Source organism: Hemibagrus wyckioides, linkage group LG12 (genome assembly GCF_019097595.1).
Source record: "Hemibagrus wyckioides isolate EC202008001 linkage group LG12, SWU_Hwy_1.0, whole genome shotgun sequence".
In the NCBI taxonomy this organism is placed as follows: Eukaryota; Metazoa; Chordata; class Actinopteri; order Siluriformes; family Bagridae; genus Hemibagrus; species Hemibagrus wyckioides.
Window position 1 is genome coordinate 516775 of NC_080721.1, and position 16775 is coordinate 533549.

At 41.6% G+C, this 16775-nt stretch overlaps 1 protein-coding gene across 3 annotated transcripts in view; it reads left to right on the forward strand.

The window, feature by feature from the left end:
* The first annotated feature begins 1143 nt into the window (after window positions 1-1143).
* The window catches only part of LOC131362387 (POU domain, class 2, transcription factor 2), a 56472-nt gene continuing 40840 nt past the window's right edge, over window positions 1144-16775 (forward strand). For all 3 annotated transcript variants that reach the window (XM_058404308.1, XM_058404309.1, XM_058404310.1), the window contains exon 1: window positions 1144-2055. In XM_058404308.1, the coding sequence (XP_058260291.1) occupies window positions 1962-2055 (94 nt within the window). In that variant the 5' untranslated portion in view covers window positions 1144-1961. The remainder of the gene's footprint in view (window positions 2056-16775) is intronic.

Here is a 16775-nt window from a genome sequence, read left to right on the forward strand (position 1 = left end):
TTGACCATTGAGCCTTGAGCCTGGTGTGGTATGAAATGTCAGAAGTAGTGTGTGTGTGTGTGTGTGTGTGTGTTGGAAGGAGAGGTATTTGGCCCAACTCTATCTTCAACCTACCTTCCTTCCCTCTCCACGCGATAGGCGCGCAAAACACACTATACAAGAAATAATTGCTTTTGTCTGGAAGGAGTTTGGATGGAGGGGCTGCCCCTTCTGCCGAGGGGGGTTCGGGATGGACAACTAGTCGCTTCTCCATATTTCCTCCTTTTCTCTTCCCTCCTGTGCGCTGGACCCAAGGATGTCATCTGTCAAACAGAGGGAGGTGGTTGGGGGTGGGGGGTGTTATGGGGTTGGTTTTAGGGTTTTAGGGAGGGGGTTTTGGGGCAGTATCTTTGTTGCACTAGATGGAAAATAAAGCATTTTAATCCCAATAATCACTCATTACTGCTGCCATAATATTTTAACCACATTGTCCTGAATAAAGCGCTTACATCTCATCATTAACAACACTACCATCTTCATGAGAGTCATAATTGATCGATATTTCATTAAAAACAACCGCAGGAATAGAGAGAGAGAGAGAGAGAGAGAGAGAGAGAGGATGGAGCTCTACGCAGCGATTTTCCCGTATTGATTGTAATGTTTAGCGTATAGATTTTTCTATTTTAAAAATCTATGTCGGCAATAATCTGGAGTGTAAGTGTGCGGTGCAGATAGAGATTTGTGGAAGGAGCTGGGATGGATGGAAGGAAGGGATAAAAGAAAGAAAGTGGGCTAGGGAGAGAGAGAGAGAGAGAGAGAGAGAGAGAGATTGAAACGACACACTGCTCTTTCATGTCCCACCTATGAACCGAATGAAACTTTTGTGGCACAAACTAGAAGTCACCAATTTAGCACACACACGCGCGCGCACACAAACGGTGTGGAAAATGTGCGCATAATCAGCTATTGATTAGCGGATCACCGCAATCATCTGAGACATCATAATGAAGCGTAATCAAGAGATCGATACTGTCGAGAGCTAGGCTTTATATAGCATAAGTAACGGGGAGGGAGAGAGAGAGAGAGAGAGAGAGAGAGAGAGAGAGAGATTGGTCGGTTGCAGGAGGCGGACAGAGCGCTTTCCAGACTGCTGGGAGGCACACAGCGCGAGCTGGCGGCCTTCCCAAAATTCGCCACACACACACACACACAGCGCGCACACACACACAGGAATATGCGCGCACTCCTAGAGATAAACACACACACACAGACGGATGACGGGAGAGTTAGCCACTTCCTCGTGAATCGGTATCGTGCTTCTTCTTCAGTTTGCTTGAGAGAGAGAGAGAGAGAGTGAGAGAGAGGGATGTCCAGTTTTTGATCGTTTGTGTTTTTATTTTTGCTCCGTGATGATGGAGTGAGGGATTGGACTTCACGTCAAAACAGAATTATTAGACATTTTTAAGATTTAGTGTCGTGCGCGTGCGCAGCAGAAAACCCAAACAGGTCATGGCTTTAAGCAGCAGCTTTATAGTTTGCAGTTTTTGCTGACTTCTACAACACACCGACACCGATCTGTTTCTCTGCACACCTGTGCTGAGGGGTAGCGGCAGGGCAGCTCGCGCGAGACTACACCAAATGTAAAAGTCCACCTAAACAGAAGTGTGTAAGGGTGCTCGCTACTTCACTCATTACCTTCTGTAGCGTAAATAACAAGCTGCTCGATGCTGCCTAGTTGTCTGTGTGCTCGTCTTCAACTCAGCCCACACCAAAGCAAAACACCAGCGTGAGCGCACCGATGTAACGATGACACAAAGGCACAATACCAAAAGTAAGAAGGCGTAAAAAAGCCGGCGCTCGCGCACAAAACTAGGTCGATGTACCAAAAAAGTAACGCCGACAAAAGCAACCAAAGAAGAAGAGGAGGAGAAGGAAGAAGGACCGACGGAAGGAAGCTGTGAAGCCACGCGCAGCGGCGGATCATGTTCGTTCCCCTGCCGGTGCCGTTAGTGCTGCAGAGAGCTGCTCCCGACCTCTGGCGCCTTAAAGCTCCGCTGCCTCTGCGCTCCACACACGGTAAAGCTCTTTCACTTCACACTCTTACCGACATGCATGATGGCAAATTTGGGGGGAAAACATCACATCTACTTAGAAAATTCACGAGCTTATTTTGTTCTCAGCGACGCGCAATCATCTCTCACGCGCCCGACTTTTATTTCCCTGACACGGCTCTTGTCCATCATTTATTCCTCCTGTCCGTTCGGTGGTCTTCTTTCTTATTTTTCCCGCCGCTCTGACTCGGGCTGCGCGCGCTCGCCCATTTCGGGAATATTCATGCTAATTTATCGACCCCGCCGAGATCAATAAGGGCACCGCGGTGAGTGCGCGAGACACGGAGGGTGAGAATTTAACGACGTTGCCGAAAGGAATCCTACGGAGACCCCGAAGGGACTTCTTTTGCGGGATCTACTGAAAACTCACGTATATGCAATAATTTTTTGTCCTTTAAAAAAATAGAATATAAGGTGTGCTCAAGCGAAAACTTTACATCATGATCTTTTAATTCAGAAAAAAATAAAATGATCTCGTTCAACAGGAAAATTTAACATTTCACGAGATTCTTTATTTGGGTTCACAGTAGGAAATTCTAGAGAAAATGACGTGATCATTTAGACATTAATCTTTTTTTCCCTTATTATTTATTTTTATTCTGTGTATCCTTATTTTTAACATCCGTGTAGGCGACTGACCGGAGGTTTGGTCTCCAAGGAAGTGACAATTTCTCACACACCATTTTGAGTTTTATTAATAACAAGCACGTAAAAAGCATGGACTTAAGTTCCCACTATCACTGCTTGCGTCACTCCGCGACCCCGCCCACTGCTGGGGTGAGAAGGGGCACATCTGAATGTCACTCCACAAGAAATGCACTTAGTGATATTAACAGGCTAATTTGGTCAGGATCCAGATGCTGAGGCATCCTCAGGATGGTGTGTTTGGTGGAGTGAGGCCTCCTGAGCCTCGGTGTGGTCAAGATCCATCTCCAGCTTAGAGAACTGGACTGAAATCAGATAGTATAAATAATCAACAGAAAAAACGTGTTGACTTTTAATATGTGTGTATACCTGTGGAATTTAAATGTGTGTGTGTGTGTGTGAGTGTGTGTGTGTGTGAGTGTGTGTGTGTGTGTGTGAGTGTGTGTGTGTGTGTACACTTCTGGGTTTGGCGCAAGATGAGTTTTTCAAATAATTTCATCATAAACGAAGACGAGGAAGCTCGTCCACTCATGTCCACTCTTGTGTCACTTCACTGTTGTATTTCTTGGACATTATTAATCTTAATTTTATTTTATTTTATTTTATTTTATTTTATTTTATTTTATTTTATTTTATTTTATTTTGCACTGCATCTTTTGAAAGCAGCAGGTTAGAATATTTGTTATATATATTGTTATAATATTTGTATTGTTGATAAATCAGACACTGAGGGAATATTTTGTTGTGTAAAATGGTGTGTATGACTCAGTTCTGGATGATGGTGAATAAAAGTCTGGTCTGTTCGGTCATTCATTGAGCTGAAATTGAAGAAAAGTGCAAATAAAACTGGATGAATTCTTAGCTAAATGATTCTCATGCATGAGTTTAAATATAATAATATTTTTTAAATTTAATTCTATTATTTGTATAATTAATTAGGTTGTTTTTGGGGAAGAGATTGACGTCTAGACACGGAATTTATAGACTATAATTCTGTCTAAACCGTGATGTCTATATAATATAAGATCGGTCTTAAACTGACCGCAGCAGTAACACCGGAAGCCTTTGGCAAAAACCGGACGAAATTCGCTTCTGACCCTTTGCTCAAAGATGAATGTATCCTCCATCTTCTGACCTTCTGCTCTGAAGCATGTATTCTGCTTCTAACACACACACACACACACCTGATCAGTGGCTATAACAGTGTGAGTCTGCTGGACAGTAAATAGCTCATGACGAGTCGTGTGTTCAGATTTTCAGTCAGATGCTGCACGAGGTCTAATTAACCTCCAGCTCGTATTGATTAATGCAGGTGTGTGTGTGTGTGTGTATAGATCGGATTTGTTCAGGAGTGTTGGCGAGTCACAGCGCTAACATGATTGTGAATGACAAAATGTCCACCAGGGTTTGTTAGAGACATAATGGGGAATCAATAGACACAACAGAGATGTCAATACAACACACTTTATTGCATTAAGCTACTTCTTCAACACCTACACTCCTCCTCTCTCTCCGCCTCTCTCTCCACTTCACTCACGTATCACTTCATTATAATATTTTAATTATATCACACAATCGTTTTCTTTCTTTCTGCACCTTATCATCCTCACACATGTCCAGGCCTCCTACCGAGCACCTGGCTCTGGCTCTGACTGCTCTCTCTATCTCTCCTTCCTTCTCTCCCTCATGTGTATCCATGGAGACATTCATAGGCTATTAAGAATATGGCAATAAAAAAAAACATGCAGGTAAACACATTCACTCCCACAGAAGCCTGACCTCACTAGCACAGTGACCATCAGCAACGAAATGGACCTCATTTGGTCCCTGATACTCTTATATCTGACAGTGTGTGTGTGTGTGTGTTTGTGTGTTTGTGTGTTTGTGTATGTGTGTGGGAGAGGACATATGCGTAATAATAATATCTGAGAGCACAGTGTGTTGTCCGTCTTTAACACATTTTGTCCTGCTGGACATCAGGAAAGAATCCTCGTTTTTTTATGCTTCAACACACACTATGCTCTCTCTCTCTCTCTCTCTCTCTCTCTCTCATACTCTCTCTCTCTCTCTCTCTCTCTCCCTGTCTCCTATCTCTCTCTCTCTCTCTCTCTCTCTCCCTGTCTCCTATCTCTCTCTCTCTCCTGATGCTACACTCCATCTTTGTTAATGATCACTGGTCAAACAACTGCTTCTCTTTTTCTTTTCATGCCATTCTCTCTGTCTCATATCCACCATTTTTTTTCTTTCACCGAACATTCTTTACATCCTCTCTCTTTCCTTCTGCAGGATTTGTGATGTGGTCAGTTTGCGAGTCAGGGTCAGGCTCTTTTCTGTCTATTAATTGAGCTGAAGAATTAGATTTCACAGTGTAGTGATGAAACTAGGACACAGACTCAGACACTCGCTGCATGACCAATCCACACTTTCTCTTCCTTTTTTTCCATGAGAGAAAATGCCCTGAGCAGCACAGAATACCAGACGCTGCTTTATTTCTTCATGAGGAGGAAAAGCACACACTTCATTCAGAGGGACGGAGATGCTTACAGGCCTCAGAGGTCAGATCAAAGATGGAGAAGATCAAGAAAAAAGAAACAGACAAGCTCACGTGTATAGAAGGGAAATGTACAATTAGTGCATGATCCACTGTGTGTGTTTGTCTGTGTGTTGTGTGTGTTGTGTATTTACGTGATACACTGACTGACTCTCCTTCGCTGAAATCAGACCGTTTCTTTTAGCCAGTGAGGTATGATAATGAGTGTGTGTGTGTGTGTGTCAGGGCAGAAGGACCTCGGGGACACACTACTCTTCCACTGGCCGTTATTCAGAGTCGTGGGGTTACAGCCAGCATCTGAGGGGGAAATTTAATATCCACCCCACAATGTATGAGCCCTGAGAATGGGATTGTGGCAACAATGTGGTGTGTGTGTGAGAGAGAGACACAGAGAGAGAAAGAGAAAGAGTGTGTGTAAGACGGATGAACAGCTTTTAATAAATCTGAGTGCCTTTTGCACTTCAATCTCATCAAAGTAACCCCGTTCTCAACCTTTCCTAACTGACCCACATGAAAACACACACACACACATAAAAATACATAAATGTACACAAATGCTTCATGAAGATTAGAATCTGGCCAACAATTTGGGGATTTTTAAATAAAAACAAAATTATTTAGTGAAGAAATGTGTGTGTGTGTGTATTATGTACATTGTCCTTATTCTGTGTGCGATAAAGTGTGATGCTGTATAGTCTTCTTCCATTTCCTCTTGGCCTGTTCCTTATGCAGTGTGTTAGCTGTATCTCTTTTCTAAAGGTAAGTTGATGACCCCAAAGTGTTTGGTCAGTTGGACATGGCTGTAGTTTTCAGCTGACAGGCTGGCTAGCTAATCCCTCTGCAAGATTATTAACAGAAAATGAACTTTAAATATGTTAAACACTCACACATACACACTCAGACAAACAAACAAAAAATATTTTATAAAAATTGTTGTATAAAGTGGATTAGAATTATTTTAACATCTCTATATGTGGAACATTTTAGAATGATGGTTTGAGTTCATAGTGTGTGTGTGTGTGTTAAAGAGGCACTTTTCATTTAGAGTGTGTTTAGCAGTTGCCCATTCAGCCACACGCGTCTTGCCTCCTTTTGTCCTCCTGCTGGCTGGTGGGGGTGGACAGGTTGAACCCTAACCTTTGCCTCTCCTCTCCCCCTCCCCTTCCGAATGATCCCTCTATTCATATGCACGTGCCCTTCACCCCCTTTCTCCTCTTTTCACCTGCCCCACTCAGTCTCAAGTTCAAGTCCTGAGCCGGGAGAGAAGGAAACGACGGGAGAGACGATTAGAGAAAATTCCTCAGGGTTTAAAGAAGATATTCATGTTCATCAAAATAAAATAAAAACAGATTTAATACACTGAGGAAACCTTTCAAGTGTTTTAACTCAGCATCAGTTCTGTTCTAGACGGGAAAAATGTGTACTGCTAATCAGTGAAAGACAATAAAAAATAAACGGAAGAAAAAGAGAATATTCTCAGCAGGAGAAGACTTGGGGTGAGTGGAAGGGTCACTTGGGCTGTTGCTGGTTCTTTAGAGCACTTCAGATTATTGGTGTGACCTTGAGCTCGGAGTTAGAGATGTGGAGAAGGAGCGCTGGAAAAAATAGAAATAAATAAAACAGAAACATAAAGTACAGGGTTTTATTTGAAATAGAAATATTTCATCATAGGATGAAGGTGTGTGTGTGTGTGTGGTGCATTTTAAGTTAAACTATAAGAGATTTATTTTGTGTAGTTTACAAGCTTAAAGCAAATTTGGGTCACTTCCAAAGCTGGAAAGTCGGTCAACTTGGTCACACACACACACACACACACACATTACTGTTTGAGTCACATTTTGAGGAATATATGTACACACACACACATTTGTGTTACTATGCTTGCATGAATTATTAATGCTAGGGATTTAATCTTAAACATAACCCTAAAAGGAGAGACTTTCAGTTTAATTTAATTTTAGCTTTACAGGAAGATGACCACAGGAAGTGCTTTCTGACCCCAGACACATTCAGCAGCTCAGAGACTGTGATTGGCTCCTGTCACGTGATTGACGGGGAGAAACTTTTCTATTTTCTATCATGCCACTTTTACTTTTCATCATGGTCCCCATCAATATATAAAAACTTTCACACACACACACACACACACACACACACACACACACACAGTGCATTCTATCCTAAAAGCCCTTTTCCCCCCACAATTTTGTGCATTTCTCCCTCTCTCCGTGCCTGGGCTTTTATATAAGATGGCCTTGAAAAGCACCACACAGATAATAACACATAAAATGTGCTTTCAGGACCTCGAACCTCATCCTGCTTCCTTTACCAATACGAACAAATTTAACCCAACTAATGCAAATGCTGCTTTTCATAATCTGCGTGAGGAGAGCCGCGGTGCTCTGGTGTGCTGAAGGTTCATTTGTCATGTACAGGATTGTTATGAGGTGGCACAGTCCATCTGTGATGCTTATGTAATGTCCAGAACGTTCACAACATGGCCTTTCTGACTTAAATAAAGAAGCATGGACACCTATGAGACAGATGCACTTGAATAAATAAATAAGTAGGTAGGAAAGGGTAAGATAAAAAAAGTAAAATAAAGGAATGGGTTGCTTTTTTTGTGCAGAGCAGTACTTGATCTTCTTGTGGTTCTCTGTCAGCCTGTGAGAAGCCCAATTAACAGAAAAGGGTGTGGGTGGAAATGAGAAACGACTCAAAACCACTCCAACCCCCCCAACCCCCCACCCCCGTCCCCCCTCCTCACTGGCCCCATCCCCCTTCCCTTTATCCTACCCCCAGGACAGAATGTGGGAGGAGACAGGGGCAGTGCGAACACAGGGCTGGGTCAGGAAGAGAACTTGTCTTGGAGAGGGAGGTGTTTTTTGGGGGGAAAAGACAGAAAACATTAAAATTCATGACCTTTTTTATTTTACTTGCTGAAAATCAATATTGTCTACTATGAATGAGGTGAACAGTGGACAACAACAGTTGCGTTTCAGGGCTGAAGTGGGGGAGAAATGGAGGAGGTAAAAATATGCAGGATGGGTGGGTTTAGGTGGTGGTAGTGGTGGTGGTGTGTGTGTGTGTGTGTGTTTGTGTGTGTGTGTGCATGTGTGTGTGTGTGTGGAGGACAAGAGCGCTGCTGTTCATTAAATGTAAAGAGCAATGGCTGGGGCATGGTGCTATTGTCCGAATGGACAGGGAGGGGACGTTGCAAAAAGCCAGACCATATGACAGAGCCACGTGTATGCAGTCACGGTGATTCACTCACACACACACACACACACACACACATTTATATTACTATCCTTGCAAGCTGACAGTTATTAATGCATCTAATAACAGCAATAAATAATACATAAATCCAATGCTACACATAAACATCACAAGGAAATCACACAAACAAGAGATAGAGTGGACACTGACCACACACACACACACACATTCTTAACATTACTCATACACACAATATGAGTAAATACAAATGCATCAAAAAGCTAGCAGTGTGTGTGTGTGTGTGTACTACATATGCATTCTAGAGACAGGTGTCTTTGTGCACCTATAGGGCTCAGGCAGTTGGTTACTATGGGAATAGGTGTGAAGGGCTTGGCTGGGGCTTTTTTTTGATGTGGGCAAAGCATAAATAATTTAAGGAGGCAGCATTGAAATGCAAAGGTTGAGGTGTAGATATGTGGACCGTATTGATGTTTGTGAATTTCATCATCCACTCAGTAAGCTGTTTCCATCTCTAGCCGTGCAGCCAAAATGTTACGGTTGTCCATTATTATGGCTCTGAATCTGATAGCCATGTTCTGCTCTGTCCAGTGGATCATCATTAGACCAGGATTAACTAGAGTTTATTAGGAAGCTTACTCTAAATCTAAAGAAATGGACAGTTCTACTTTTGGACTGTTTTATGCTGATTTGTGGATAAATTCAGACATAATGGTTAAATGGTTTGTTTGTGAACGTTTCTCTACATCATTATCAGTGAAGTTAATCTTTTTTATAGACCTCTAGATTCCAGGGTTTTTTAAGTGATGATGTATAGTTTCTTAATGACCATGAGAGTGACCCATGAAATCTGATTTATACACAGAACTAGTTATAAATTTAAACTGGTTGAAATGATAAATCCTTCACTTTCTAAACTGCTCTGTTAATACATGCCCATGCTCATTTGCATAATGAAATATACACCAACCAGGCATAACAATATGACCACCTGCCTAATATTGTGTTGGTCCTGCCAAAACAGTCCTGACCCGTCCTGCACTGTGTATTCTGACCCCTTTCTATCAGAACCAGCATTAACTTCTTCAGCAGTTTGATCAACAGTAGCTCGTCTGTTGGATCGGATCAAACAGTCCAGCCTTCTCTCCCCACGTGCATCAGTGAGCCTTGACCGCCCATGACCCTGTCGCCGGTTCACCACTGTTCCTTCCTTGTACCACTTTTGATAGATACTGACCACTGCAGACCGGGAACACCCCACAAGAGCTGCAGTTTTGGAGATGCTCTGATCCAGTGGTCTAGCCATCACAATTTGGCCCTTTTGGTCAAACTCGCTCAAATCCTTACACTTTTTTTCCTGCTTCTAACATCAACTTTGAGGACAAAATGTTCACTTGCTGCCTAATATATCCCACCCACTAACAGGTACCATGATGAGGAGATCATCAGTGTTACTTCACCTGTCAGTGGTCGTTTAAGAAAAGTGTAATTACATGTGTACTAGTAATATAATGACATCTTGTAATGTCTTGAACAATCCTCAGTGCTGCGGTTTCCTTCCTTTTTATTCCATACTCCATCTGTATCACCTCTCTGCACTGTGCTGTGAGTAATTCAGCTGATGTTTTTGACAATATGATCACTTTCTTCTATCTTTAGATATTCATGAGAAACATGCACATGCACCAGGGATCAATGAAGAACCGATCCTTGCATTTCTCTATGGTTTCTGAAGGTCCGTCTGTAAGCTGAACCTGTGTCGAAAACCAGGAGGAAATGATTTATTTAAATTAGTTTTTAAAAATCTAAACAGATGATAAAAAAAATCCAACATACAGAAAAGATGTGAAAGTCAATGTCATACAGTCAAATGCATGAGACTATGACGGAAAAATTTTAAACACAGGTCCAAGCAAAGACAGACAGTTCCCTTAATGTTATCATATGGTTCCTGTTTTCCTGGGTTTTTTTTCTTTGGTGACCTAAATAATTACACTCTATGATGTTTTTTTCTTTCTTCTTTTTTAAATTTATTTATTTATTTATTTATTTATTTATTTATTTATTTATTTATTTATTTATTTATTTCTGCAGGAAAGGTTTTTTTTCTATCAACCTAAAGAGAACCTATATAACTACTCTCTACTGGTTGTTTTTAGGTTTAATTTTATAACAAAAAAATAATAAATAATTTATGAAATTTAGAGAATGTTTAGAGAGCGCTGAGGGAACATTAGCACATTAGGGGACATTAGGGGAATGTTCTCCAAACCTAAAAACAGTGTTCTATTTCCATAAATCAAATAAAAAAATTAAAAAAAATAGTTAGCTGGGATATCACTTTGCATGTGTGAGTGTGTGTGTGTGTGTGTGTGTGTGTGTGTGTGTGTGTGTGTGTGTGTGTGTGAACACAGATATTTTTGTCAGATATCATAGTTTTCACCCCTTTATTTAAAAAAATCCTGAACAGAATTAAAAAAATATCTTGCAGAAAGTTGATGTATTTGGTCACTGATTTATTTATTTCAGTAAAATAAAAAGGACAAACACCAGGGTTCACTCTGAGTGATGACCAGTGAAATGACCACTGCTGTGGATTCAGGAGCAGTACAACACAGATTATATTCTGACATGTAATAATTTTATAAAACAAAGTGTAATGAAATTGCAAAGTCGTTATTGAATGAGAAATTATAGAGAACAGGGCAGTAGCCTGGGGGACGGACATCAGAAACTGACCTCTAGTTCATTCATAACACACACACACACACAAACACACACGTAATGGACATGTGCCTGGAGGAAGGCTTTAAAAAGCTTCGTTTTTAATAAACTGATGACAAAATGCAGAGAAAATATCTGTATATCTGTGGATATTTGCTCAGATCTGTCCATCAGCTGACCACAGTGACACTAATTATACCAACCTTACTGTGTGCCAAAACACGTGTGTGTGTGTGTGTGTGTGTGTGTGTGTGTGTGTGTGTGTGTGTGTGTGTGTGTGTGTGTGTGTGTGTGTGTGTGTGTGTGTGTGTGTGTGTGTGTGTGTGTGTGTGTGTGTGTGTGTGTGTGTGTGTGTCAGTGGGCTGGTGGTGGCTCAAGTGGTTAAGGCTCTGGGTCGGAAGATCAGGGGTTCAAGCCCCAGCTCAAGTTGCCACTGTTGGGCCCTTGAGCAAGGCCCTTAACCCTCTCTGCTCCAGGGGCGCAGTATCATGGCTGACCCTGCGCTCTGACCCCAACCTCCAAGGATGGGATATGTGAAGAAAGATTTTCACTGTGCTGTGATGTATATGTGACAAATAAAGGCTCTTTCTTTCTTTCTTTCTTTCTTTCTTTCTTTCTTTCTTTCTTTCTTCAGTGTGTGTGTGTGCATGTGTGTGTGTCTGTGTGTGTTGTGTTTGTGTGTGTGTGTCTGTGTGTGTTGTGTGTGTCAGTGTGTGTGTCTCTGTCAGTGCGTGTGTGTGTGTGTCTGTGTGTGTTTGTGTGCGTGTTAATGTGTGTGTGTCAGTGTGTGTGTGTGTCTGTGTCAATGTGTGTGTGTCAGTGTGTGTGTGTGTGTGTGTCTGTGTGTGTCAGTGTGTGTGTGTCTGTGTGTCAGTGCATGTGTGTGTGTCAGTGTCAGTGTGTGTATGTGTGTGTTTGTGTGTGTGTGCATGTGTGTGTGTCAGTGTGTGTGTGTGTGTGTGTGTGTCTGTGTCAGTGTGTGTGTGTGTGCCAGTGTGTGTGTGTGTGTGTGTCTGTGTGTGTGTGTGTGTGTCTGTGTGTGTGTGTCTCAGTGTGTGTATGTGTGTGTCAGTGTGTGTGTGTGTCTCAGTGTGTGTGTGTGTCAGTGTGTGTGTGTCTGTGTCAGTGTGTGTGTGTGTGTCTGTGTGTCTGTGTCAGTGTGTGTGTCAGTGTGTGTGTGTGTGTGTGTCTGTGTGTCTGTGTGTGTGTCTGTGTCAGTGTGTGTGTCAGTGTGTGTGTGTGTGTGTCAGTGTGTGTGTGTGTGCCTCAGTGTGTGTGTGTGTGTCTGTGTGTCTGTGTCAGTGTGTGTCAGTGTGTGTGTGTGTGTGTGTGTGTGTGTCTGTGTCAGTGTGTGTGTCAGTGTGTGTGTGTGTGTGTGTCTGTGTGTCTGTGTCAGTGTGTGTGTCAGTGTGTGTGTGTGTGTCTCAGTGTGTGTGTGTCAGTGTGTGTGTGTCTGTGTCAGTGTGTGTGTGTGCCTCAGTGTGTGTGTGTCTGTGTGTGTGTGTGTGTGTGTGTGTGTCAGTGTGTGTGTGTCAGTGTGTGTGTGTGTCACTGTGTGTTTGTGTGAGTGTGCATGTGAGTGTGTGTGTGTGTGTGAGAGAGGCGATGCAATGAAGTTGAGAAAAGTTTAATTTCAGTAACTTGTTACACTGACAACAAAGCACACGACAAAGAGCGCATGCTGCTTCTCATTCCTCTTACAAGGAACGCTTGTTGTAACGCCTCTTATTAAAGTTATTGCTATGGCAACCACGAGCAGGAACCTGAGACAGGTGAATTCTGGGAAACTAAGCTAGCTGACTGTAATGTGAAACAGAATGATACGGGTTACTTCAATTAGTCTTCTTACGCAAAAATGTACACACACAGCCAGTGATACAGGTGTGTATGGTCATGTGATATAGGTGTGTGTGTGTGTGTGTTTTCTTATGCATGACTGACATCATAAACGTCCGGTCAAACCAAAAGGAAACAGTCGCTAAGGGAACTAATGGCTAAACGTTGAATGTGTGTGTGTGTGCGTGTGTGTGTGCGCGTGCATGTGTGTGCGTGTGTGTGTGTGTGTGCGTGTGTGTGTGTATGTGTGTTACTAATAATTAATGTTAGCTAACCTGAGGAAGAATGTAATGAAATCAGAATATAACGTAATGGTTCTCAGACACCTGAACTTTCCTTCATGATCCCGAACGTCTTCCTGCTGTCTCTGTGTTTTATCACAACTGTTGCTTTTCTCCACCTGATTTCCAACAGCCCTTCTCTCTCTCTCTCTCTCTCTCTCTCTCTCTCTCTCTCTCTTTTCCCTCCTCTCCGTCTCCTTCCTCCTCTCCCTCTCTATTGATCTAGTCATAGTTTTCTGTCTTCAGTGTGCTGGCTGGCTGGCGTTAATCAATACAGATAATTGTCTGCCTTCTCCCGATGCCAAACAGTCTGTGTTTTTCTGAATGAATCCAGGGCTCCCCCCCCCCCCCACACACACACCCTACTCGCGTGGGATTCTCTCCATTAATGACAGGAGATAACCTGCTTTCTTTACCGAACCCCACCCCCACACCACACACACACACACACACACACCGTCCACACCGACTTCTCTGCCCCCTATATTGATTGCCGTGAGATATCGGCCCCACATGCCCTTCTCTCCAAGTATAAACACAGTGTACACGTGGTGCTAACAATACACACACACACACACACTCATAAAACAAATATGCGAACACTCCTGTGCACACTCAGCATCACCCTGTGCGGTTTAAATGATAGAGTTTTAAACTATGCCAGATTTCTTTTTTACTCTACTTTCTACTAGATTTAGATTTTGTGGAGATTAGTGATCATTCAGCTATGAGAGCATTAGTGAGATCAGACTCTGATGTTTCAATCCTCTGACCACCAGGAGGTCTGGGGGTCAGTCAGTGTTCCAGTTCATCCCAAAGTTGTTCAGTGAGGTCTAGTCATAGTCAGGGCTTTGTGCAAGCCACTCCAGTTCTTCCACTAGTTCCAGCATGCAATGATACCACTGTGTGCTTCTAACTTTATTGTGATGATTTGGAGAAGAACAACACACGTGTGTATAGGACAGGGGTGCACATACTTTTAGTCATATAGTGTATAAAAGGTGCACTATAAGGAACAGCAGACCTCAGAATGTCATTCGTAAGAGTATCACCACTGGTTAGTATAACATCTGGAACACAGCAGCTTCAGATGTGAGAGTTTTATTACTATTATTATGTTCGTTATCATTAATCCCAGGTGAGAGATGGTATTACTGGACCTCAGGGAAAAGAGCTGAATCAATAATAAACACATCTGATAGTGCAGTCTCACACTGACACACACAATAAATGCTGTCTAATCTTAAAAATATTAAGTTGTAATAACAGAAATAATAAACTGACTGTTCTCCAATGGACTGTTCTCTCTGTTGAGGTCAGGAAAGCGCTTCCGCTCCCTGAAGGCCAACACAGAGAGACTGAGGAGAAGCTTCTTCCTGCAGGCTATACAGTCTCTCAACCAGAACTCCACATAGAACTCAACTGATTGGACTTGCTATGTTTCCTCCACACACGTGTTGTAACACACCAAAACCAACCACTCTGAACATTTGCACACTGCTGTTGGACTGATGTACATAAAACATATATACATATATGTTGCGCATTTCTGGTTCTGTTTACATATAAAGAGGACTACAATGCACAACTCTACTTTAAAGATGGACAATAGCACTGCTGCTCATCATTTCATTTCACTCCATGACCACCTCATACTGCTGCTGTCTGCACATTGCACATTCCACATACTTTATACAGTTTATTTATACAGATCCACTTTCTTACATTTATTATATATTTCATTTATATTTTATTTTATTTTACTGTAACAAACTGCAGATTTTATATTTTATATTTTTTTATTCTTCCTTTGGCATTCTACCTCCTTATTTCCTTTTCCTTTTCAAGGTCACAAAAGTAGTGTAAGCATTTCACTGCATATCATACTGTGTACGATTGTGTATGTGACATAAAAATTTATTTGATCATAACATTATGACCAGCTCCAGGTGAAGTGAATAAGACTGATGATCTCCTCATCATGGTACCTGTTAGTGGGTGGGATATATTAGACAGCAAGTCAACATTTTGTCCTCAAAGTTGATGTTAGAAGCAGGAAAAAAAGTGTAAGGATTTGAGCGAGTTTGACCAAAAGGGCCAAATTGTGATGGCTAGACCACTGGATCAGAGCATCTCCAAAACTGCAGCTCTTGTGGGGTGTTCCCGGTCTGCAGTGGTCAGTATCTATCAAAAGTGGTCCAAGGAAGGAACAGTGGTGAACCGGAGACAGGGTCATGGGCGGTCAAGGCTCATTGATGGACGTGGGGAGAGAAGACTGGCCCGTGTGATCCGATCCAACAGACGAGCTACTGTTGATCAAACTGCTGAAGAAGTTAATGCTGGTTCTGATAGAAAGGGGTCAGAATACACAGTGCAGGGATTTGTTCCGTAAATGGATTTTTTGGCTTATTGATTTAAAACATAATAAAAACCCATAAATCTAAATGCTGATGTATCTCTGTATACAGTAAGAGCTGATATTTGATAAAGATGTAATGATGTAATGAGTGTCTTTATGTCTGTGAGAGTTTAGCTCATGCAGTTATTACAGGATCCTCGTGATGTGACATTTTAAATTGAACGTTTTTCCTTTTCTCTTTGATGTAGTGTGTTTGTGGTTCATATGTTGCCTCCTGCTAACAGCTCGGTGGTCAGTGTTGCAGTGCTGGAGATTCGGCCATTTTATGTACCTTTTTTTTTTTTTTTGCTGGTGCAATGAGAACGCCGCCTGATCCAATTTGTGCTGGTCACCAGTGTGAAATGGCGGTCGACTGGGGGACTGAAGCTCTCCAAAGCCTCTCTCTCTCTCTCTCTCTCTCTCTCTGTGGTGCCACTCAGCAAACACCTCACTATCCTGGACACCATCTTCTACCCTACACCCAGCATGACCACAGCCTATCAAGAGACAATCAAGAGACCACACACACACACACTATTTGACTTTTTATATATATAACAGTTCTTTGTTGTTTTTATATAATTTATTATGATTTTTTGATCATTATTAAAATTACTTTTCTGTCTTACAAACACATATATTGTCAGTGTATTAACACGTGTGTATATTAGCCACATAGTGTTATTATTTTTTTACTTTATTTTATAAGAGACATTATTATTATACTAGTTTATACTATTATATATAAAACACCACAGAAAAATAAAAAATAATAGTAAATAATACAAATTCTTATAATAATAATAATAATAATAATAATAATAATTATTATTATTATTATTATTATTATTATTATTATTATTATTATTATATAGCTATAAAATAGTTTGATCAATTAATGTAAAATAAATTAATACAATATAGAAAAAGAAATGAACCCCTCCTGATTTTAATGTTTTTTGTGCTTGAAGGCCTTAGTGCTGACAATGTAGCACAAGAGAACAATCTATAGA